This window comes from Notechis scutatus, chromosome 5 (genome assembly GCF_049901735.1).
Source record: "Notechis scutatus isolate UNSWTSFEM ecotype Mainland chromosome 5, rNotScu1.2, whole genome shotgun sequence".
In the NCBI taxonomy this organism is placed as follows: Eukaryota; Metazoa; Chordata; class Lepidosauria; order Squamata; family Elapidae; genus Notechis; species Notechis scutatus.
In genome coordinates this window covers 14,700,152-14,726,655 of record NC_142013.1, presented here as the reverse complement: position 1 = coordinate 14,726,655, position 26,504 = coordinate 14,700,152, and the positions used below count along the sequence as shown (strand labels likewise).

General features: G+C 37.8%; 1 protein-coding gene across 1 annotated transcript in view; it reads right to left on the bottom strand.

Annotated features, from left to right (window-relative positions):
- CNTN5 (contactin 5) overlaps positions 1–26,504 on the bottom strand; it is a 763,035-nt gene that overhangs the window by 187,655 nt on the left and 548,876 nt on the right. Inside the window, exons 8-9 of the mRNA XM_087966176.1 lie at positions 26,190–26,285; positions 1,730–1,933 (exon numbers count right to left, since the gene is read on the bottom strand). Of these exons, the coding sequence (XP_087822302.1) occupies positions 1,730–1,933; positions 26,190–26,285 (300 nt within the window). The remainder of the gene's footprint in view (positions 1–1,729; positions 1,934–26,189; positions 26,286–26,504) is intronic.

Genomic DNA, 26,504 nt, shown 5'->3' with positions numbered 1-26,504 from the left:
AAAAGAACCCTTCCCTTCTTGTGCATCTTCCTTGTACTTTTTAAGTTCCATTTTCAATTCATCCAGAAGTGGTGCCATTGTATAAATTTTTAAACAACCACCCGATTGATTTTAGTCATTCAAATATAATAACCAAGAATCCAAAGATCACCAAATAATCCAAATACATGCAAGCTGTTTCTTTTTTGCTCTTTTTTTTCACTTTTTCTTCCTGGAGTTACTATTTAGTTGCAAAGTTTCAGTTAAAATGTATCTTTTAGAAGTCTTGTTGAAGTTTTACTGTAGATTCTTTTTAATTCCAGGCAGTTTCCTCCCTCTTCCAGATCCTGCCCTTATTCTTTTTCTCTCCCTTCCTGCTTATGAAAATGAAAATTTTTAATGTCCAGAAATCTTTATTATCCCTTTGGCATTTTGTTTTTTTTCCAGCTTAATTGCCTATTGATGTCAAAGTGGATTTTTCCAATTTCTTATTTAAGTCTCTTAGTTGTCAGTATAGGGAAGGAGAGAGAAGGAAAAAAAAGCCAAACCTTTCCCTTTTCACTTTCCTTCGCTGCTTCCGACTCTTCTTTGGGAGCGATGTTATTTTTTGTAAGTTTAAATTCCAGGGTACCTTAGTTGTTGCTTTTACAACTTAACCCGGTCAGCCAAAACTTTCACTTCTTATCTTCCTCCTGCACATTCTTTTCCGGTTGAGTTCTTCTTTGTGGTGCCCATTTCTGACCACCACTGCAACCGCCTTCGGGAAAGGGAGTAATGGCCAGCTGAGGAGGAGAGATGTGGCTCTCCTCAACCCTGCTGGCAGTCTCCCCCCTCTTCACCACCTCTATGGGGTGGCTTAGCCCCGAAACCAGCCAGCTTGGGGTGCTCCCGCGGCGAGCCCAGACAGAAACCGCACACGATTGCGGATTTCTGTCTGTCGCCAGAGCCCTTCAAACTGGAAGTCGGCAGATAAATATTTTCAATGATTGATTTCATTAGGAAAAAAAAACAATGCAAGGTAAGAGTATACTTAAATTTCACAATCCTACCAACCAACTGATAAATGGTTAGCACAGTCCTTCTGTGGTTCTTCTTAAGATGGATTGGATTTAAATTTCTTACAATTACTTGAAATAACCAAGCTGAAGTCCGATATACAAAAAGAAAAAAGCTGTAGGAAGGCTTGATAAACCTTCTTCTCAAAAAATCTTGATAGATCTTGGGTTTTATTTTTCATAATGCTGATTCAAAGTTCATTTATTTATTTATTTCCAGATGCTGAGACTAAATTTAAGAAGGGGAAAAAAAAGAGTTGTCATATCAGGGATTCCCTTGTCACCTTGTGTCAAAGTTAAGTGACTGGTAGGGAATGAAAGAATTTACATTCTTTGCAGTTATCTGGTCATAGCACTCTGAGAGTCATGGAGGCCATGTAGAGCTTTACCTGCATCCTTAGAATCACCTAAGTGCAAATGGATGTGGAACCTTTTTGTAAACAGGAAATAGATGGTGCTGTATCTCTCCCCATGTGTTGAGGGAAGACTATTCAATTTTAACATAGGTGGCCTCTTTGTCTCCTCTTTCAAAGGAAAAAAAACCAAGGCAGTCCAGTTGTCTTTTAGTCTGGTTCTCCTTTGGGATAACCATGACCTGGATGATTGAGAATCTCCATAGATAACAATCCTTACACTTCCACATAGCTCCTCCTGCTCCCCCAATGCATTTCAATTTTGAGAAACGGATAACTTACCATCAGTTCGAAGTGTTAATGGAGTTGGAGGACTAAGGACCCTGGCATTTGTCACTGTGTTCTTCACGAGGCAGATATAGCTTCCAACATCCGATGGTTGCACTTTGGATATATAGAGGTTGCCTGTCTCCTGGGAGATGAAACGCCTGCTGTCTTCTGCCACAAAGGAGGGGAATGCATTAAATACCCAGCTGTAGATGATCTCTGTAAAATAAAGAGGGAGATACTTTGAATCTCTTTGTGGCAAGACCACTGCAATCAAGAGAGAGCAAATTGGACATGTTCAAAAAAGGGAACATATCTAACTTCAGTATTTTTCTCCATGGAGCATGCCAACTCATAAAATATTTCTATGGTCTTTTTAGTTTAGTTTAGTTTACTTTATTATTTACTTTACTGTCAATGCACCTCGTACAATGAAATCAAACACCATCTTCAGTGCACATCATGACCATGACCATGACAATAAACACAAACACACACCCTTCACACATTGAATGGGAAACCCCCAATGCCGCACCAACACTGCACTATACAGCAGAATTCAAAAGAGCTACTGCCCTGGGATAGAAGCTGTTTTTCAGCCATTTTTTTTCCAGTTATTTTTAGAGTTGCCAACCAAAAGGGAGGCGGAAAAGGGTTTTTTGGAAGAGAAGTGCAGCAGCTTGGAAACTGAAAGTGCATTTCATAAATAGTTTTCAAAGATGACTGAAGTTTCTGCATGCAAAATTCTAACCAGAGAACATGATTGATGATTCTTGGCTATGGATATGTCTCATTGGAGAATATGAATTATGATACACCCAGGGGTGGGGAGAAGCCAGGGTCAAGGATGACAATGAATTATGTGTCTCAGAGTTGGCTAAACCCAGGCAGTGCCAGACATGTTAACTCCCAATAAATCCTTTTGAAGTTTTGGAAGTTTGGCTCGAGACTCATGATTTAATTGGGGTAACTGCCAGAATCCTGACAGCGCAAGGCAGATGTTCAATTATTATGGGAAAGCTTTTTGTTTTTACAAAGACATTTGTTTATTTATCATTATTATTTTTAATGAATTTGGAAAATATGCATGCTTAGCTATGAGTAAATATTTTCAGCACATGTAGATATAAAGGATTTTTACGCCGAATAAGATCTCCAGCTGATTCCAGTGTTCTACAATCTGACTTACTCCTGGTGTGAGGAATCAAAAGTTGATGATTAAAGATTAGTTATGGAGAAATTTATTACTAATCACTGAGCTATGCTGAACAGGAAGCAATAAAATATGCCAAATGCTTAAGAGGGAATTAGTATTAACATTGCATGGACTTTTGCTGAACAGCACTCGGAAATACAATATATTATACCATATGTTAAATGCCATATGAAACCACCATATTTAATTTTACCTCCCGGAGATGACAGAAAAGCAAAACACATCTCATATTTCCAGAATTTAAAGAAGGACTGAGCAATTTGCAGTCCTCCGCCTCCCTGAGATTATGTTATCAAGATTGAGAGGTGCAATTTCTCTCCCTCATCCTTATTTATTCGCAACAATTAAGGTAGGAATAAAAATGTGAGACTTCTAAGAGGCAATTCCTTTATTCTTACTACCACCACTCCCCACCCCACCTAATATTGTTCTAAAATATTGTTTTGGAAATTCAGTTATTTTTTTCATCAGAAACTGGCAGTGGAAACTTGGACAGTCATGGTAAAAGGTATGGGATAAGTTTACCTCCCATTTATAACTTTTAAAACCTCTCCCAAAAACTAGGGACAAGTGGCCTCAAAAATTTCTCCTCCTATCATTGTGACTACCTGCAGCCCATCAAAAGTCAAGAGGCTGAACTAATAATATACCTTTTACTTCCAATACTCAAAAAATGGGAATAAAGCAGGTTGTCATGCACATTTACTCTTCATCTTGATGATAATGGTTCATTCAGTTAATTCAGCTTTATGACTGTGCCCAATAACTAACTGGGCTCAGCTAAGTTTGCCCAATATATTGGGCCAAAATAGGTTGGCTAGCGATCAGAGACTTGTGTAAAGAAAGATATAACTCATAAAAGCAGAGGAAAGTAGTGCTGTTGTTTGAAATAAGTAGCCTAAGCAGTATTTCCCAACCTCAGCAAGTTTAAGATGGGTGACTTCAACTCCCAGAATTCCCCAGCCAGCTGTCCTCCCATTTTATACTTGCTGTAGTTGAGAAATATTGGAAAGGATGTCTAAAAAAACCTCTCTGTCCATAGGCAACCATAACAAATCTCAGTGATAGCAAGATGAGGACAAATACCTCATACAATCATACAAATATTATAACTATGTATTGTAGTAAGATGATCACAAGCTTTTAAAAATATTTTTATTTATACATTTTTCTTTAACATGTACAATTATTTAATAGACAGTGTATTGTCTGGGTCATTTTACATATACATAATTGTAGTAACAATAATATTCTGACTTGTATATAATAGTATTCTTCCAACTTCTAATTTCTACTTTTATTATCTAATCATTGGTAAAACAAATCGCAAGTTAAAAAATATTCTGTGTCTTCTTTATCCTTCATCTTTAATGTTAACTTATCCATTTCCGCACAATCTAATATTTTTTTATTATATTTTCATCTGAAGGAGTTTCCTCATTTTTCCAATGTTGTGCAAATACAATTCTCGCTGCCATCAAAAGATGTAGTATTAAATATACATTCCCTTTTTTATATATTTCTGGCAAAATACCTAGCAAAAATATTTCTGGGTTTAAATCTATATGTTGCTTTATCATTTTCTCTAACCATGTATGTATTTTCATCCTTTTTTTTGTCTTTGGGCAAGTCAACCACATATGGTAGAATGAACTCGGTATCCGGTTACATTTCCAACATTTGGCAGACATGTTTTAAAACATCTTTGCTAGTCTTGCTGGTGGCAAATGCCACCTGTAGAACATTTTATACAGGTTTTCCTTGTTCGTAGTTACCATTATCAAATTATAGTTTCTACCCCAAAGTTTTTGCCATTTATCTAATTTTATAGCATGTCCCAAGGGACGCAGTGGCTCAGTGGTTAAGACGATCGATTGAAAGGTTGGCAGTTCAGTGGTTCGAATCCCTAGTGCCACGTAATTGGGTGAGCCAGTGGTGGGATTCAATTTTTTTACTACTGGTTCTGTGGGTGTGGCTTGGTGGGTGTGGCAGGGGAAGGATACTGTAAAATCTCCAGTCAGAGGTGTTATTTGCCGGTTCTCCAAAGTATTCAAAATTTCCACTACCAGTTCTCCAGAACCTGGAGAACCTGCTGAATATCACCTCTGGGGCGAGCTCCCATTATTTGTCCCAGCTTCTGCCAACCCAGCAGTTCGAAAGCACATAAAAAATGCAAGTAGAAAAATAGGGACCAGCTTTGGTGAGAAGGTAACAACATTCCATGCGCCTTTGGCATTTAGTCATGCCAGCCACATGAACACAGAGACGTCTTCGGACAGCACTGGCTCTTTGGCTTTGAAACAGAGATGAGCACTGCCCCCTAGAGTCGGGAATGAGTAGCACATATGTGTGAAGGGAAACTTCACCTTTATAGTATATCCCAAAAATTTTGCCCATCAGTGTTTCTTTCACTTGTTCATCTTCCATTTTGAGGCTTAATAAATAGCTATATATTTTTGTGGATCCATGGGGTGTGATTCCTCTCTCTCTTTCTCTTTGTGTGTGTGTGTGTGTGTGTGTGTGTGTGAGTGTGTTTATCAGCACAGTATAACAATTTTTAATTCTAACTTTATTTTCTGACAAATACCAAGCTGAGGTTTATTTACAACTAGATAAAATAAATTCCTCCCAAACAAGTTCCCGTCTCTTTCAATTCTACCTTTAACTAGAAGTTTCAATCTGGCTAAGCATTTTGTATAATTACCTATTGGAACTTGGAGTGTCGAGTAAATATAAAAGAGAGCTATTGATTGATTAATTATGTGCCATCAAATCCTTTTTGTCTCTCAGTGATCGCACAGATAGATCATTGTACTGGCTAGGTGACCTTCTGTCTCTGGCATTTTCTTTCCACATCTGATTTTTTTCTCTTTTTTTTTAGCATTCCCCTCAAAGTCATCTGGGAGAGCTAGAATTGTTCTTTTTTTTTTTCCTGTCCAATTTCTTTTTTTTTTTTCATTTTTCTTTGTAAATATTACTTATGGTCTTCCCCAGCTTTTTCCTCATACCCATACATTCAGCATCTAACACTGCCTAGCATCATTTTCACTTGACAGTCATTAATCCATTTCTCCTGTTCTATCTCCCAGAAGACTTTAAAAGAATAACAGAGATGGAAGGGACATTGGAGGTCTTCTAGTCCAACCCCTGCTTAGGCAGGAGATCTATACCATTTCAGACAAATGGCTGTCTAGTATCTTCTTAAAAACCTCCAATGTTGGAGTATCCTCAACTTCTGGAGGCAAGCTGTTCCAATGAATTCTAATTGTCAGGAAATTTATCCTTAGTTCTAGGTTGCATCTCTCCTTGATTGGTTTCCACCCATTGTTTCTTGTCCTGCCTTCAGGTGCTTTGGAGAATTGCTTGACTCCGTCTTCTTTGTGGCAGCCCTTAGATATTAGAACACTGCTATCATGTCACCCCTAGTCTCTTCTCTTAATTAAACTCGATATCCCCAATTCCTGCACTTTCTCCTCTACCTTCTCACAGGGAAAGAAATGAACCCCATGCACTCTCTCTCCTACATTCAAGGTGATATGAGCTAAACAGCCTAAATGTATCCATGCCAGGATGCTAGAGATCTGTAGGTGATTGCAGGCTGTCGCAAAGGAAATGATTGAATGATATCATTGTAAATGTAAATACGGAACTTCTTATCTTTTGTAGTGGATATATGATAAAGCAAAGAAATGTTGGAGTAGGATCCATATAAAGTGAACATAAAGATAAAACCACAGATTTTTCTTTTAGGTCTAATGGATAAAGAAAAAAAAAATGGAACTTTAATGTTATTCATGCTGACGACAGCAAGATTACTTTATGCACAAAAATGAAAGGAGACTGTGATTCCCACAATGGATGAAGGGCTGCAAAAGTTGATAGAATTAGCAGAAATGACTAAACTGACTTCTTTGATTAAAGAAAAAATTATTAAATTAATAATTATTAAATTATTAAAAATGATTACAGTTTCTACTTGGAAACTGCTTTTGGACTTTGTGCTTGAGGTGGAAAACAATGAAACTTCGATTTTGGCTTTCACTGATTAGATTGGTTTGTGTTACAGAAATGGCTAGTATATACTATTCTCTAAAAGTAAAAACTTGAGATTTCATGTTATGATCTTATATTACTGCACCAAAAGAGTTGGAAGTCAATGCTTTTTTTCTTTCCCCCACTCTATCCTATAGTTTTCTCTCTTTCTCTTTTCCTCCCCTATTTTACCTTCATCTTTCTTTATATTTTTTTATTTTATGCTTTGCTAAAATTAATGTATTTTTGAATCACAAATGATGTCATTGATAACTGACAACCATAAATTAAGTACTTTCACAATGGATGTCATATGTCTTCACTAGGATTGTGCCCCCATCCCCCACAAGCCCCCCCCTTCAGGTAAATTAATATTCTCAGTACTGTTAGCACCTCTTCAGGATTTGAAGCAGAAATCTTGTTTGGGATGACTATATATTTCACCTAGGCATGTACCCCCATGCTGAACTAGAAGCCTTCTTCTCTCCATATTCTGGTTGCAATTCCTCACCGCTACACTGGAAAAACAATTTTAAAAAGAGAGAACTGATAGAGGCTATTAAAGACTGTCTTTTGCTAGAGCTACCATAAAGGTTTCCAACCCATGTTTATATTCATATTTTCCATTTCTATTATCTCATCTCCTCCTCCTGATGTTTCCAAGTTGCTGAACTTTTAACACCCAATATTAGCTCTCAGGCAGCCTCACTCCAGTTCCCTGACAGACTTGTCACTTCTGACTCTAAGTATAGAAATGTCAAGGTTAGTTCTATAATAGAAAATCCACTGCTACTGTTCAAAAACACAAAACATTTCACTTGTCCAGCCTTGGATAGAGACTTTAATTATATGTAATGGCCAGAAAGAATAACCTTGAGGAACAGGGGGTAGAGCTGCAACCAAGACAATGATCGGGCAAGAGAAATCTGAATTGGGGTAGAAATGTAATTTGAAGAAATGTCTCAGATTTAACCCTCTCTAGTTTTCTTAAACATAAAGACAGGGAACACTTTTAAGATTCTGTTACAACAGCTTCATGGAGCATAAGCTTCTTTTCTTTTTGTTTCAAGAAATACCCAGCTACTGTACATACAAATATATATTATATTTTGACAGCTATCTGCTAGATTTCTAATCTCAAAGAGGTGTCAACAAATTAGCACAGATCACACAACAGTCTTCACCGAAAACCACAAATATAGATGTCAGAAAGGAATCTTTAATGTGCAACTTATCTAGCATTTACCACAGTGTAATAAAAAACACAGGAGGGGAAAAATCATGAATGGTAGAATTAATTGTAAATTGGCCTCCTCGTGGAATGCTATGATGGAGCTGTTGCCTCCCAGTTAACCCTACTATTTACAACTTTTGGGTGTTGAAATGATTAAGGCACCATGGTGATGGCAGAGAAGGCAATTAATTTTATGAATAGCCTATCTCATTTATAAAGGTCTCTCTAGGAGTTCAGTATCCAGTATCATTTGGAAAATAATACCATATCTCTTTGCATCTATGCTTAGGTCTGTTCATTTCTTCATGTCTAGAAGGACCCCTGACTTCTTTAGGAATAAATTCCAATTTTCTACTGTGAAATATCTTTGATGTGACTCCCCCCACCCCCATGATGAATTCTCATTTTTTCCCCTCCTTTTGACAACAAACAAAAATAAATAAATTGGGAGGTCCATTTTTATTCCTTGAAAACTGTTACATGATCTCTCTCTCTCTCTCCCTCTTTCAGAGAAATCTTATAAGAATCCATCAGATCATTTTCCAAGCTGTACTATAATATCTGATATAAGGTGCCACATTCTGTTTGTGTTAGCAAAATCTGTGGGGTCCTAAAATTAAGATAAAACTGTATGACTTTTTATTCTGAATTTATACTTGTTGCATGGCAATGACATGGAAATGCACACAAAATACAAAAGTGGAGCTTATTGACAACTTAAAGATTCAAACTTTGTAATTATTATACCACATACAAGCAATCCTTGAAATTGATTTTGTCTAATATTGACATTATTTATTATTAACCATTGAGGAGAACTCAATGGATCGAGTAGTAGACCTGAAATAGCCAAACAAAATATAAACACATGAAACAATTGTTATCTCCAGTCCCTGTGGGCATATCTTTGAAAATTCTGCATAATGTATTTGAAGTTACTTATTTCTTTGGAGATGGCATTCTCTTCCAACGTTCTTTGGATGATTATGGGTTTATTTACACATGTATGCACATCACCACTTGATGTCATCCTTGGATCATCCAGCACTGAAAGACTATAGGATGTGAGAACTGAAACAAAGCTTTGGGTGATATAAAAACTCTATATGGTTTATGATCTATGATGACTGTTCCATTGTATATGCAAACTATATTTTAGTTGATCTTATGTGAACAAGGGAATATTGACCAAGTTAGTCTTCTATCACATATCGTGAACGAGGTGTAGTATTCATCAACATTCACTTCAGCCCAAAATCTACACATCCTAGTCAGCTTTCCTTATTTATGTTAAATAGCTATATAAAAAAAATCCTCTACAATCAAATCATCCTCAAATATTGACAGGGCAATTTGGATTTTTCTCTCTGATATCCATATTTAGTGAAAACCTCCTTTCTTCTCAGGCATTGTAAATAATCTTGCTCTTCTACTTTAATAAGGTATTCCTTAACAGAAAAGAAGGTATTTAGGGAGGTATTTTAAGAAGTAAAATATTCTGTAATTTAAGAAGTAAAAATCTGTAATTTAAAGTTATTTTTAAAAGTTCAGATTGATGAATGCTATTATTTAATTCTTCCATTCAACATTATTCCTAAAATAAATGATAATGTCTGAATTTGTCTTTCATTTAAAATAAAGCTGGCTTAATTCTATCTGTAGATTAGATAGATAGATAGATAGATAGATAGATAGATAGATAGATAGATAGATAGATAGACAGCAAATATGATCATTTTAAGCACCTTCATATTCCTATAGGAAACGGAAGTAGTTCTGGTAGAAGAACTGAAGAGCACATCAGGAAATCAAAATCCAACCTGTGCCAGACAGGTGATGCATTTATCTTAGATTTGCAGTTTAGATTTACTACTGAATTCATCCTGAACTTGAACATCCAAGTTTTGGCCAAAGCAACTTTCTGAAGTTCTACAGTGATGAAATTCTGAAGTTCTGTAAGGAAAATTCAGTCAGAGATCCCTATCAAAGATGCTTGAGGAAATAAGGGGTCCTTTATTCTGTAGAGCAAGGAGAATTAGCAAATTACTCCAGTTTGCTCTGTTTTCAGACACTCCTCAGCATCCTCACAATATGTGACAATTAAGAGTTGAAGTGGAGACTTTGAAGTGAGGGGAAATCACAAATCTGGAGCAGATCACAATGCTTGTTTGCCTCAACAACAACAAATCATGCAGACTTTCTGCATTCCCACTGCCAAGGTTGACTCAGTCTTCCAAGGTTGATAAAATGTGGCAATATGCTGATTCTGTAAACCACTTAGAGAAGGCTGTAAAGCACTGTGAAGAGCTGTATAAGTCTAAGCGCTATTGCTAATAACAGCTGCTTTGCTTACCAATGGAAATTTTGAGCTTGGTTGTGGTTGTACCTGTACATTTGCACAACAAGATCAGTTTCTTCCTGCTGGTATCAGAAAAGGTTACTATGTCAAAGGCCTTTATCTTTCTTTTGGAAGCATTCGAGTATAAAGATCTGCTGAAATTTAGAAAGTGATTGGTTCCTAATGGAAGGGAGAAGTGTGCATGAACCCTTGTCCATCACCATGCCTCGAACTACAGTACAATAAATTACATTGACTACCATGCTGACTGTATCAAAAGTAAGTCACACAACCCGCAACTCGGCTTTAACCCTCAACCACAACCCTACCTCAACCGATCCACCATCACCCAAGACTAGGCATGCACGCCCCTAACTACCTCAATTCCAACTACTACAGGCCTTAAATGCAAACTACTCAATGCAAGAAGCCTCGTGAATAAAATACCTGAATTTTTCCTCCTACTAAATATGGCTAAATTCGACATTATATTTGTCTGTGAAACATGGCTCAATGCATCTCTCCCTGACTCCATTACCACAGTAAGGGACTATCATGTTTACCGATCAGATCGTGAAATTCGTAGAGGAGGTGGTGTTGCTATCTTCTATAAAAAAGTCCTTACATCTAAAAAATATCCAAGTTACCCAGGAGCTTGCTCTTCCTGAGACCATCATCTGTGAACTATCCTTAAATATCACAATTCGATTCTTACTATGTTACAGAGCACCTGATTATGACATCGAACATGTAAACAAGCTAAATACATTACTAACATGGGCTGCATCCTGCCCATACCCTTTTATCTTTCTTGGTGATTTCAATCTACCTCATATTGACTGGACCCTAAATGAATGTACAACTGAAATCATACACACAACCTTCTACAATGCTATTACAAATCTGGGACTGGAACAACTAGTAACCAACAACACTAGACTAAACAACTGCCTCGATCTCATCTTCTGCAATAGTTTGAATTTAATTTACGGAATACAAACTAAAGAACCCTTTTCCAGCAGTGACCACAATATGATTGACTTTTGTCTCAACATACACCCACACAAAAATCACCACAATGATGTAATCCCCAATTGTAACTTCAAAAAGGCAACTATGATCTTATAGACAACGATCTCTCATCCCTTGATTGGCAATCTCTATTCACTGGATGCAATACTGTTGAAGACCATTACAACATATTTTTACTTGAAGTCAAAAGAGTCATCAAACTATATGTACCAACAACAACTCCCAAAACAAAACAAAAAAGCAGATTACCCATAACAATAAGGAAACTTCAATCCAAAAAGAGATCACTCTGGCGGAAAAACAAATCTGGTCACGTTGCCAATTTCAAAAGCCGATACAAAAATTTATGCCACCAGATAAAGACCGAATGCACCAATTATCACATTAAACAAGAGGAAAACCTTCTAAGCACCAATTCCACCGTGCTTTTTACAAAATTGTAAACAACAAACTAAAAGACTCAAGGTCCATCCCACCCTTGATAGGACCTGATGGTAAAGACTGCAACGACGACACCATTAAAGCCAACCTCTTTAACACATTCTTCGGCTCAGTATTTGTAAACAGCAATGGATCATGCCCAGTATTTCCTAGCCGTACCACAGATAACAACAATGATCTAATACATATCGATTTTACAGAAGACAATGTTGAAAAAGCACTACACAATCTAAAACCATCTCTATCTATTGGACCGGATGGAATATGTGCCTACTTCTTAAAAAAGCTATCCACTGCCATAGCCAAATCTCTAAGCATAATCTTTGAAAAATCTTTCAGGACCAGCTCCTTGCCTAACCTATGGTCACAAGCCACAGTCATCCCCATCTTCAAAAAGGGAGACCCAAGCCTAGTTGAAAATTACAGACCAATCTCCTTATGCTGCGTCACCTGTAAAGTCATGGAATCAATTATTAACCAATCCATCATACTCCACTTAGAGACAAACAACCTACTCTCCAATAAACAATTTGGTTTCAGAAAAAAACTATCCTGTAATCTGCAACTCTTACACTGCAAAAACATATGGACGACACAACTCGACCAGGGCAAAGCAATAGACGCAATCTACATAGACTTCTGTAAAGCCTTCGATTCAGTGGTACACGACAAACTACTCCTAAAAATAAAATCCTATGGTATCTCTGGACAACTGAATAACTGGATAGAAGCATTCCTGGCAAACAGACAACAAATGGTCAAAATTGGGAGCGTCCTATCAAACTCTGTACCTGTCAATAGTGGTGTCCCCCAAGGCAGTGTTCTAGGACCAACTCTCTTCATACTCTACATAAATGACCTCTGCGATCATATTAAGAGCAATTGCGTTCTTTTCGCTGACGATGTAAAGCTGTTCAATACCACAGACAATACTGCTACCCTACAAAAAGATCTCGACTATGTATCAGAATGGTCAAACAAATGGCAACTTCAAATCTCAACAAATAAATGCTCTGTTTTACATATTGGCAAAAAAATCAGAAAATAAAATACAAGCTGAATAGTCAAGATCTTGTTGATGACCCAAGCTCTGTAAAGGACCTTGGAATACTCACCTCTAATTATCTAAGTGCTAGAGCACACTGCAACTACATAGCCAAAAAGGCATTAAGAGTTGTTAACCTAATCCTACGTAGCTTTTTCTCTGGTAATATCACACTACTAACCAGAGCATACAAAACATTTGCTAGACCAATACTCGAATACAGTTCATCAGTCTGGAACCCACATTACATATCTGATATTAGCACAATTGAGAAAGTCCAGAAATATTTCACAAGAAGAGCTCTCCACTCCTCCACTCGCTGTAGAATACCTTATGCCACCAGACTTGAAATTCTAGAACTAGAAAACCTTGAATTACACCGTCTTCGGTCTGATTTAAGCATGGTATATAAAATCATACATTGCAATGTCCTACCTGTCAATGAATACTTCAGCTTCAACCATAACAACACAAGAGCACACAATAGATACAAACTCAATGTTAACCGCACCAAACTTGATTGCAGGAAATATGACTTCAGCAATAGAGTGGTCAATGTCTGGAATACTCTACCCGACTCTGTAGTTTCTTCCCAAACCCCAAAAACTTTAACCTTAGACTGTCTACTATTGACCTCACCCTTTCCTAAGAGGTCTGTAGGGGCGTGCATAAGCGCACCAACGTGCCTACCGTCCCTGTCCTATTGTTTCTCTTATTCTTCTTTTATTTTTCTTATATGTACCCATTTCATGTATTCACAACTATGTATACACTTATACTTATTATCTTGTAAACAATTGGCAAATCAAATAAATAAATAAATAAATAAATAAATAAAATTAGAAGCCCAGCCCATTTGTTTTTCTGAGTCCGAAAAAACTGCACATCACATTCAAAAACCAGGGAGACACCTACAGTAGAAGTTAAAGGATAGCATTTTTTCTTATGCCCCATATATCCATATTGTCTCCTCTTCTGTTCACAGTAAATGGTATGTTTTCACATACAGCTTATTATCAATATTCATAAATCCTCCATGCAAGTCTTTAATGAAAGCAATTTATTTGTTGCACTGGAATATTCCACGTAGGAGGAGGTGATACCATCTATTTATTACCCAGAAATGAAATTGCTTCCTTTTGAGTTCTTTGTTGTTCTTGATCTATCACATACATACCTGCCCAAATAAAACCACAAACTGTGTCTTTGCCTTTATTCAAGTTTAATTACTGTGATAAATCTTTGGAATTTCTTTCTCTCTTGCTGTTTTGCACAGAGCTACCAAAGATGAGTTAATGTGGTAGACTTGTCACAAAAGCTGATCCTACACTTATAAAATGAATGGCTTTGTGACTATCACAGAATGCCCCCTCTCCCCATTTGCTATCCTAGTTCAAAGGATAGTAAACACATACAATCCATAAATCTGAAGGGAGGGGGGCACATTTCTTTCAGCTGGAAAGAGATTGAAAACAGGGGAAAAAAACAAAGTACTATCAACCACATGAGTTTTGGTAAACTAAATATTTTAAGAAAAATGAATGCAACCCTAGATGTCACATTTTTAAAAGTTTGGTTTCCATAGATAGGTAACGGGGAACACATGGGTTCCACTATCAACATTTTTATGTAATGTGGTTGAAAGAGTTGGATATGTTTAGCCTGCAGAGATAAGGTATAAATGGACACCATATAACATTAAGAAGATTTTGACAGTGGAAAAAGCTGCTTTGAAAGCCAGGGAGCATTCATGTACTAGAGGTATTTAGGTCATATTTCCCAAGTCTGGTTTCCCTGCCTCTCTACAGTAAAGTTTCACCACTTCTCATACAGATATCTCATGAAACATCAAAAATTAAGCCTTCTGGAAACTGCTAAATGAAAAGCCCATAGCCTTTCGTTTGTGGAATAAGATTTTCCTCCTAGTCTCCTCTCCCTCCCAATACGTTCTAGGTGTCCCTTCCTGAATCATTAGGGCAGAGGTTGAGGGGAAAGGAATTGCAGAAGCAAGAGAAATTTCCAGTTGCCCCAGTTCTCTGATAGAAGTTATTCTGTTGGATAGAACAGAACAAAAGACTAGGTTAAGCTAGACTAGGCTAGGCTAGGTTGGCTAGACTGGGTTGGCTAGAATGGAATGGAATAGAATAGAATAGAATAGAATAGAATAGAATGGAATAGAATAGAATAGAATAGAATAGAATAGAATAGAATAGAATAGAATAGAATAGAATTTTTTATTGGACAAGTGTGATTGGACAAACAAGGAATTTGTCTCTGGTGCCTAAGCTCTTAGTGTACATACAAACAACAGAGTGATAGGTCATAAATCATAAGATATAATCATAAATCATAAGAGACAAACAACAATTGATAAATCATAATATACCAATGGGAGAAAGTAGTAGGAAAGATGAGAGGTGAGAAAGATGAGAAGATGAGAAAGATGACAAAAGTAATAGCAATGCAACCTACTACATGGGTAAATATCTTTAGGCATAAGACAGCGCTGTGGAGGTTAGGTGTTTAGCAGAGTGATGGCATAGGGGAAGAGATTATCTTTATGTCTAGTTGTTTTGGCATGCAATGCCCTATAATGGAATCCTAAGGAGAGAAATTGAAATATATTATGTCCAGAATGTGAAGGGGGGTGGGTCTGTAGATATTTTCTCAGCCCTTTTTCTGGCTCAATATACAGATCCTCAATGGAAGGCAGCCCTAACTATCCAATGAAGTCTGAACCTGTACCTGTTTGGTTGCTGTGCGAAACCAGACACTTATAGAGGTACAAATGACTCAATAATTCAGTAATGTACTATGCAGAAAGTTGCAGACTGGAATTTAGGGCAAAAAATCTGAAGGAAAAGAATCCTGTTGCCAGCAGTGTTCAAAATGGTGTAGCCACATGAGTTTATCACAACCAAGCATAAGAACTGGAATTAAGTGTGGGAAAGGATACTTATAGTTATTTGCATCAGTGAGGCAGTTCGACTCATTCTGTTGGCTTTGTCCACTCTCTAGGGAACAAGCGCAAAAACCATTTGGTGGATGCCAACAATGTGTGACAAAGGAAAACTGTTTTTGGGGTGTGAACACTTTGCTCACAAATTGAACTGAAAGAATGCTTCCTCAAAACATCATCGAGGTGAAGTATTCCTTTGAAGGTTTGCATTGGCCTAATCTTTGATTTAAAAAAAACCCAAACAATTCTTTCAGGTGCCACCTGCATTTGAGCAATTCAGAACTTCAGTTTAAGATTAGCTTGCCACCAGTAATATTGATAAATGGACAATAATATGAGTCTTCTTTCATGGGCATCCCATTCATTGAAGATTCCATGGTTTCATCAAAATGACAAAAGATGGACACCCTCTTTATCCTCTTCTGAGGATGGAACTACAAAGAATATGGAGAAAATGTACACTTGACTATTGTAAACTCTCCAGGGGGAAAACAATACTGTTTATGTTTTTAATATTATTTTTCCAGTGGCATATAAATAGTTGTTTGTTGCCACTGATAATAGCAAAGGATCTCACATTTGTATAGTAAGCTGGACTTGAGCTGAGTGGCTTTCTGTCACATCGTTCTATCCTTCAACAAATGGCTGAATATGAAAATAAAGCTGCCCTTACTGAAGAATATTTTGCAGAGCACACAGAGTAGTTAACCAGATCAGCAAAAGACCAAATGACAGGACTCAGATAAATATACTGTGCCTGGTTAATACTAACCTTGACACCTTGTGGTGTGTGTGTGTGTGTGTGTTAGTGTGGTGTATGCTGTCAGCCGGCCAGCCAGCTGGGTTAGTTTAATATATAATAATTCAGTAAGCAAATTAAATATGCTGTGAGCATGTAAGATACGAGAAAGCTGGACATTCAATGTCTCAGGTGTCCTTCAACTACAGAACACTTCCAATTATGAAAAGCTGGGCCCTAAAACTTGATAATTTTTTTGGAACTTTTTCTGAGTGGAGAGGTGTGTGGGACAATTAAAATAATTGGGAACACAGGTAGGAAAGTCAGACAACCCAATTTATCAAAAGTTAATCAGCTACCTAATGATGCCAATATTTCTGTTTAGCCATGTGTTAGACTAATAAATCATTATCAGCCTCACTCTTATCCAGTTATTATTCATACAGTTCCTCACCGAGCAAAATCTGACTTTCTCACCTGATCTTACATATACATAAAATGCAACTGAGTCTCTGTTATCCTATATATCATGTGGAGCTACTGGAAAACCAGCAACCTGCTCCCATTTATCTTCCTCTTGTCAAATAGTTGTTATTTAGTGATCATGCATAGCCATCTGTTGTCTTATTTTGAGTCCAGGGCTGTCTCCCCAGATTACAGTTCCTCTTCAAACTCTCAGCTGTAGCAGCTAATGTTTGATGTTCACTTTCTAAGAATACACTTCAGCGAAAGAGACAATACATCACCACTGTTTCCTTTTAATTTACTTATTTGTTTCCACATAGCATCCTGAGATATCTTAAACAATCTGCAATGTAATGTGCAATTTGTCTCTTCACGGCCTGATAAATTTTCACAACTCTATTCAGTTTAATGATACCGCATTCTAATCAAACAGTCTAGAACCAGCTGTACACTCACAAATATGGGGTGTCAGTTTGCTAGTTATGTCAGGCAAAGGTGGAGTCCCAAGGGTTGATAGCCAGGAATCCTGAACAGGAAACAGTGTTATTAATACTTGCAAAGTATTGAGGGAAGAAGGAATGGCCTTGAGGGACAGGAGGAAGTACTGCTGCCAAGAAGATGATTAGATAAAAGGGCCCAAAATCCAGAATAAGAATATAATGTGAGTGTTTTAGACAATCCCAATCCCTAGTTCACATGTAGATAAAAGGACACAGAGAGAAAGCACATTCAGGCTTAACAAGATTCTGTTACTATAGTTTTACAATAACAGTAGCACTGACTTACACAGCATTGGTTTCCTGGTCTGAAACATTTTGAAGGGCTGACGCAAGGTGAAGGAATTCAAAAGATTTTCAAGGCTGAAATTCTCCATTAAGTTCTGCTAGAACGGGGTGTCCAAACTCGTGTCATCATGGCGGCATTATGTAACGTATTGGGACTTTTTTTCTCCTTAGCTAAACTGGGCGGGGGAGGGGCCAGCACATGACACATCTGGCCTACAGGCTGTGAGTTTGACACACCTGTGCTAGAGGGTGAACACCAGCAAGACAGTGGACGGAGCATCATGTATCAGTATGACATGGATAAGGGATGGGGCTTATATTGCAATCATCATCTTGCTCGTTTTGCCTCTTCATAATGGGCTTTCTGCTGAAACTCCCCAATTACAAAAAATTTGCATTTAATCATCTGTGGTCTTTACTGAGGTATTATCTTCAATTGCAATTACAAATGATAATCAACAGCCAGGTAAGATAGATTCATCAGAATAATCGGCATGCTTATTTGCAAGAAAATTCTAAATATGGTGGGATATCTGCCAAAATCCTCATCATGCAGTAGTGCAAGAACTTTGCTAACCTCGAAACTGATTAGTTTGCTAATGAGCAGCTCAGAAATTAATATTCACAATGCTTGGAGATCTGAGGATAGAAATAGACAAACTATCAGCACTGGAAGACCCATAATTTATCATATTGATGAGAATAACCCAGGTTGTCCAAAGGGAAAAATGGGGACATCTGAAATAAGACTCATATGGAAGAATGGTGAAGCAGCTGTGGGATGATGGAAGTATGCAAAGTCCTTCCATTTTTAACTGGAACATTCATATAAATTCATAGCAATGCGACTTGCACACCTTTTCAGTTATACTGTCATCACAGATTTCATTTTCTCCAAAGTTGAACTTTTTTTCCAATTTTTTCCTAGATAGAGCTTAATAATCTCCATTTCACTAGACTGGAGCCAGTTATAAAGATATTGTCAGGAATGAGGAATGGGTTGGAATTAATAAGATGGTATCTATTATGTTGGAATGTACATATGTTTTAGTGAAGGAAAAGTTCCCTCATATAAATCTCCCTCTAGAGGATTAGCCTATATATGTGTGTGTATGTGGAGAGAGAGAGAGAGAGAGAGATTATCTATTTACTCCATATTGACAGTACTTACTGATTAAACTTGAATGTTTTTCATCCAATTTTTTTTTTGATAAATCTGGTTTCTTTTACATCATTTCTGCTATAAATTCATTACTTCTCAAATTAAAACACAAAATTTCACATGCAAGTTTCAACAACATATTTATATTGTACACAATTTTCTGAAATGTATGCATTTTATCTGCATTTCCCCCCTTTCATTAGGTAACTCGGAGCTCTTTTCTGGGCCATAGAGTCCAAAGGTCCAAATGTTGGTGTCTTTTTAAATTTTTTGGTATCATTATACATAAATGCCTTTGAGTGCTATACAGATCCCTGTGGAACTTTAAACTTTTATGTCAATTCTTAGCACAGTACGACAAGTCAGTAGACAAGGGAAATGGAAACATTTTCAAAAATATGGGGAATGCAAACTACTCAAAATGTATATAGCTCATAAGGCTGGAATGAGGAATCTATTATGGCACCAGTATCCTTATTTTATTTAATCCAAAGAAGAATATTCTATCCATATCCATATGACACCTTATGACTGCTTAGAATAATTCTATCATTTATCATTATTATGACAGATGAGCATCGCCCTCAAACTGAGCTCAATGTCTGGTGACCATCTGAGTACATCCATGTAGTTCATCATGCATCGTTTGCCATTGCCTCCTAGGATATTTTTAACTCTCTAATTTAGTCAACAATCTTGAAATTCACTGGAAGAATCCCATCTATGCAGTAACCAAACTTAATCCTTCTTACTGTTTAACCTAGACAAGGTCAACTCAGGGATGAGATGTATTTCTTAATGGTCCACTGAGTTACCATATTTTTCGATGTATAAGATGCACTTTCCACCCCCACCCCCCAAAAGTGGGTGGAAATGTCTGTGCGTCTTATACAGTGAATGTAGCCAAAGCCCCCGACCAGCCCCCACCCTTCGGCCTCTGCCTCCCAGTAATTTGCCTCCTTGCAGCAAACAGTCTGGTCAGCTTCAGCACAGCCTGATTAGCACAAGCAGCTGATCAGCCTCCCGACAATCAGCTGTTTCAGGCTGCAGGGATCGCCATCACCTACTGCTGCCTCCGCGCAACCCATTTTCAGCCCATTCTGATCCCTGCCGCCTGGAACAGGCCAAAAATGGGGTGCACAGAGGCTGAAAATGGGACACGCGGAGACCAAAAATAGGAGGCAGAGGCTGAAAATGGGGTGCGTGGACATGGCAATAGGCGATGGCAATCCCTGCAGCCTGAAACAGCTGATCATCAGGAGGCCGATCCAACCGACAATCAGCTGCTTGTGCTGAATCAGGCTATGCTGAAGCTGACCGGGCTGTTTGCTGTTTGCTGCAAGGAGGCAAATTGCTGGGAGGCAGAGGCAATTTTTTTTCTTATTTTCCTCCCCAAGCTAGGTGCTTCTTATACTTCAGAGCATCTTATAGTCCAGAAAATATGGTATATTGTCTACAGTGGAAGTGTAGAAGAACCCAGAGATGTTCTTTGAGAACATAAACATTAACTGCTGATAAAAACACTGTGAAACTTTCAAGATTCTGCTACTAATCCTATACTGATAGAGTTCTAGCATTACTTCTGGTCTTTGTCTCCAGACCGGACATACCAAAAAAGGATTGGCATTCATGAAAATCTCACAGTATTTCCCTTTCCCTTTAGTATTTAGTATTTATTTGATTTGTCAATCGCTTACAAGATATAGGTATAAGAATAAATGTAGTTATGAATACATGAAATGGGTACATATAAGAAAAATAAAAGAAACAATAGGACAGGGACGGTAGGCACGATTGGTGCGCTTATGCATGCCCCCTACAGGCCTCTTAGGAAGGGGTCAATAGTAGGCATATATCTTATGCCTTTTTCTCTTATGCCTCTTTGGCATATCTCTTATGCCAAAGAGAGCCAAGTAGGACAATCTTTAGTTTCTTTCTCATGTTTTCTTGTTTTTCCTCACTTGAAGCTTTACCAATTAAACCAACAGAAAGATAAAATACAAAGTAACAAAAAAAAAAAAAAAGATTTAAAAAGGGCAAATGGAATCAAAGTGGGAAGAACTTAGACAGTGACAAAAATAAAAAAGAAATTTGACTCCCAACTTTCTTCAGTACAAATACAAATATATAATAAAATATTGTTTACTCTAAATTCAAATGAAAACATCATATAAACAATATGCAAATTTAACAATCCAAAACAGTCTCTAAATCTATATAGCAAAATGATAACTTATTCTAAGCATAAACCTTAACAATGTACAATATATATTCACATACACGCGTACACATCAAATATTTCCCATAATCCTAACAAATCTGATTATCAAATATTTTACTAATTCAAGATCATCTCTATGCTCTTCTATAGAAAACCTGAAGTAAAATTTCACATTGATGCATTATTCCCATTATTAAAATATATTTTAATACAACTTTTCAACATTTTCCATCTGAGTCTTTAAGAGTTAGAAGAATCTCTTTTCTTTGAGTCCTAAACAGATTTCTGTGGAACTTTCAATTTTACGTCAATTCCTAACATTGTAGCTCAGTATGACAAGTCAGTAGACAAAGGAAACGGAAACATTTTCTAAAAGAAGTTACCTCATACCGGATTATTCTGAATGATTCTACATGCTAAAAATAAATATATACTATACATCAAAAAGTTGAGAATTTTCTTGACTCACTTATGATATAGGGAAAGGGAGAGAAAGAAGCTATGCTACAGAATACTAACTTCTCTAGAATCATCTTTATTAGAAGAGCTTTATACCGTAAGAACTAACAAAGACCATTTGCTTCTGGCTAAAATTTCTCTTCTCTTGTGGCATTTTGAGAACGTTCCCATAATATCCTCAGTGCAAATGTGCTCAATGGCCCAGAGAGATTGTCAACTCCTGACATAAATAATATATAATAGAGAAGAACTACACCATCTCCCAGGTTTTGTATGTACTCAGCATTTTTAATCATTCAATGCTGAACTTGCAATCAGAAGTGGTAGACATCAGATAGATGTTTATCATTTCAGAGAAAACCAGGGCAATAACAAGTAAGGACTTCATAAAAATTATCAAGGCTTTTGGCCACTTTTCTCAGGACTCCTACAGTAGATAAGAAATATGTTGGTAAATGACTGTGGGTAATTTCTAGTTTTATTTGTTTGTTTCCATCAGTCATAATTGCTTGTGGGAATGTAGATGTTTCTGGGAATGTAATGACTCCAGACTCATTTATCTTTTGACTCCAACGCCAAGCTCTGTCTGCCCTTTTCCTATAGAAACAATGCTGTGGCTTTTGTATAGATAATCCCAAAGGGAGTGGGTATTGGCTATTCCAATATTAGCCAATACATCCAGATCAGAGCAAGCTTGCACCATTCAGTTCAAATAAAATAAAATAATAAATAATAAAAATAATAAATAATAAATAAAACTTGATGCTTATTTATCAAAAACCAGCAAACAGAAGCTACAGCTAGCACATAAAGTAGCTGCACAAACAGTCCTTAGGATGGCTCATGTAACAAGCCTATTGCATAAACTGCACTGTTTGTCAGTGTGCTTCTGGGTCCAATTCAAGGTGTTGGTTATGACATTTAATGCCCTTTTATGGCATGGGTCTACTTTTACCTGATAAACCATCTCAGACCAGTGGGTTTGACCCACTCCACTCAAACTGGCAGAAGAGGTATGCCGTGGCCCCTGTTGGTCAAGGATTTCTGGCTGGTGGAATCCAGGAGAAGAGCCTTTAGCCATGATTCCTGCCCTCTGGAATATCATGCCCCCTAAGTTGAGATCTGTCTCACCCTCTTGGCCTTCCAAAAAGGCCTTAAAATCTGGCTCTACCAATTGGTTCCAAGGGGGTGTTTCATACTGAAGGTAGTTAATGGATTAAGAGAAGATTCTCCCTGTATATTGGTTCCTTCCTTAGCTATTTTAATGTTAATATTTATTGTTTACATGTTTTATATTGTAGTTCTTATCTTGTTGTCTGCACAGAGTTGCCAGATGGCAAGATGGGTGGCATATAAAAATAAATAAAGAAACAAATAAAGAAATATAAAAAGTTAACTGGCGAAGTGGGATAAAAAAGCAGAAAAACAACAGAGAAAATAAAGGATAGTGGGCAATCTATTTTATATAGTATGTAACAAAACATATAGAACTTTCTAGTTACCATAAACTGTCAGATGAGAAGAACCAGGATCATATTGAATTGTAGAATTCCAGTTAAACTGATTTTATTGCTCATGCCTATACACAATAATGTAGTCAACTAACAGTCAGCACTAAATTGGTGCTAGGTAAGAGTTAATGGAATTCAAGAGGGGTTAGACTTAGAGGTTCATGGGAATGTAATGACTCCAGGTTGATACCTCTCTTGACTCCAACACCAAGCTCTATCTACCCTTCTCCTATAGAGACGGTGCTATGGGTTTTGTGCATGTGATCCCAAAGGGAATGGCCTTTGCTTATTCCAATATTAGCCTTTTTTGTATATAACAGGAGCAGACTGGAGATGGAAAGGTGATCTCTTCTCTATTTTGCATCTTGAAGGAAACAAATTGATGAAGGGGTTGGAATTTTAACATTTGCCACTTATTGCCAAGTGTACCTTGGTTACAAACTTGTTTACACTATTTTAATCTGGTTTCATGGTATGCTTGAATGGCAAGGTATACCACTTCAAGAGTCTTTTACACCTTTTTACATAAAGTGACACACACAAGAGATGCTATAATCCCAGTCACCCAAGGAATTATAATGTGATGGCAATTCCCTTCAGTAGTTCAACTGCAATAATACAATGTGCCTATCATATTTCAGATGAATCAGTGAAATGTTCATTATAAGAAGCAGAGAAACAAACAGTAAGTGCAGTCACTGCTTTATCTGGAAAAAAGGAAGAGGTTTGCAAAGCACTGTATTATTAAGTCTCTTTCAGCTGCTGAATAGCCAAAGGAAGCTTCAGAGGTGACATAAAATAAACCAACATGGGTGCTTCATTTTTCAGAAGCAAAGTGTATTCCTGTTTTTAAAGCAGTTCTTTGCAAAACAAAAAGTCAATGAATTTTTCATTCTTTTGCTCTTTTACATATTAAACTGTAGACCTTAATGTTTCTGACATTTATAAGGAAATATTCCGTTTGGGAATAAATGTTCATACTGGCCCAATCAAGGATCCTTTAAAATAAGGGTGTCAAAATTTCTTTGAGGACCACATCAGGGTTGTGTTTGACCTTGGGTGGTTAGGGTGGGTGTCGGCTAGATGTCACTTGTGTCAGGGGAGCCTGTGGTGGCCTGAGCACTCTGCCAGTGAAAATGGGCTTCCGAGCTCCATTTTCAGCTGCAAAGGCTTCCTGCAACTCTCTGTCAGCAAAAACAGAGCTCAGGAGGGCCATGTGTGGCCTTCGCGAGGTTTGTTTTTGGCTGCAATGGCTTTCTCCAACTCTCTGCCAGCAAAAATGGAGCTCAGGAGGTCTTCCCAAGCCCCTTTTGCACCTGCCGGGCCACAGCGGGCTGATTCACTGTCTCCAGGTTGGCCCCATGGGCCAGATCTAAGCACCCCGTGAGCCTGATCTGGCCCACTGGCCTTGAGTTTGACACTCCTGCTTTAAAACTATAAACTTCTGTCACAACATTGTATTCAGTATATTTACACAGGGTAGGGTCCCAAAGAGAGCCAATTTGGTTTAATGGTTAAGGTATGAGACTATAAAGCATGAGACTGTGAGTTGTAGTCCAGGCTTAGGCTGTTCTGACCAAGGCTTATTGAGACACTAACAAACATACGTCAGGCCCAAAACCCTTTTTTCTTTATTTCAATGGCTATGAATTTTAGTCATTCACAGCCTGTAATGAGTCTCAAACAGTTTGTAAATAGTCCCATGGAAGTCTGCCAAAGTCCTTCAGGATAAGTCTGATAAGCACGCACCTTTATCTTCCTTGAAATGCTGCCAACGACTACATTTCCAGTTAGTTATATGAGGCCAAATTCAACACAGAGCTTCAGGTTTCAAACTGACCAGTATGAACAAAGATGCTTCCTGCAAAGGTTCATGTCCCTTTGGTCTTCCTTTATGTCTTATGGGAGGGCCAATCACCTCCAATCCTTACTCCCAAATTGCCCATTTTGTCTTAACTGTTCTTGCCTTCTGGCAGCTTTGCGCATGTGCGCACTGGGAACAGGATCCCCTTGTTCCTCTGCCTCGCTGCTGTCAGATTCTGGAGGGTCCAGAGTCAGCACATAACTCCCAGATGGTCCTGGCCCCATCTCTATATTGGACACAGGACCCTTATCCGAGCCCTCCCCAGACTCACAGACTGACCCATGTTCCTCACAGACGACCCATTGTCCGACTCTACTGCCATCTCCACAAGCTGCCAGCGAATCACAACATAGGCATGAAAGCCAGCTGGATGACTTTGGGCCAGTTTGGGGGGGGGGGGAACAGGAAGAAGAAGATATATTAGGTATGTAAGATGGCAGCCTTGATGGAGTGAATGCTCCATGTCTGATTCATAGGAAGTTGAGGCCTGAGCACTGTCCTCTGCAACAAAATCTATATAGGACATAGTAGAAGGTTATCTGAACAAATTTCAAATGAGCTACTTCCAACAACAACAAAATAACCACTATCATAGTTTGATCATGAAAGAAGACCATGATCCAACTCATATCTGAATGAGAGAAAGTGAATCATTTCACATGGGCTTTAACAACATCTCTCTCACTAGTGACATTTAGAAGAGTTTTGAGACTGGGGAAGGGTGGGAGAAAGTCCTTGGACGAGTCCTATCTACTCTCTGCTATTGCTGTTTCTATTCACCGAGCAAAATGGATTAGTTTAACCTTATTTCCAGAATGCTAACTCCGGTTCAGAAGCTTTTACGAGACACAGACTTTAATTATTCTTTTGATAGCTTAGGTATCAAAGCACTTACTGATCCACCATCAAGATCACAGCTGAAAATTATGAGCCCACAGAGTTGCTATCAATATAACATTCAGCCAACCTTACCTGGTGAGTGAAGTGGAGGAGAGCATATTAGTACCACACCTTGACCTTCTCTCACTGACACAGCACTTCTTGTCCGTCCGCTGAAATTCCCCAGATCTGTTAACATAAGATTGCAATTTGTATTCACAAGGAGAACATTTTCAATATTAGTGTCCATACAAAGTTATTTTCCCTTCTTTTTTTTTTCTCATGCTAAAAAAACCATCAGTTTTTCTATGCCTCAAAAACATGAAAGAGAACAAAACATTCATTCCTTTTCAAATCAATGCATTCTGGCAAATTACAACTAGTAAATAGAGATATTCCATGTGACAT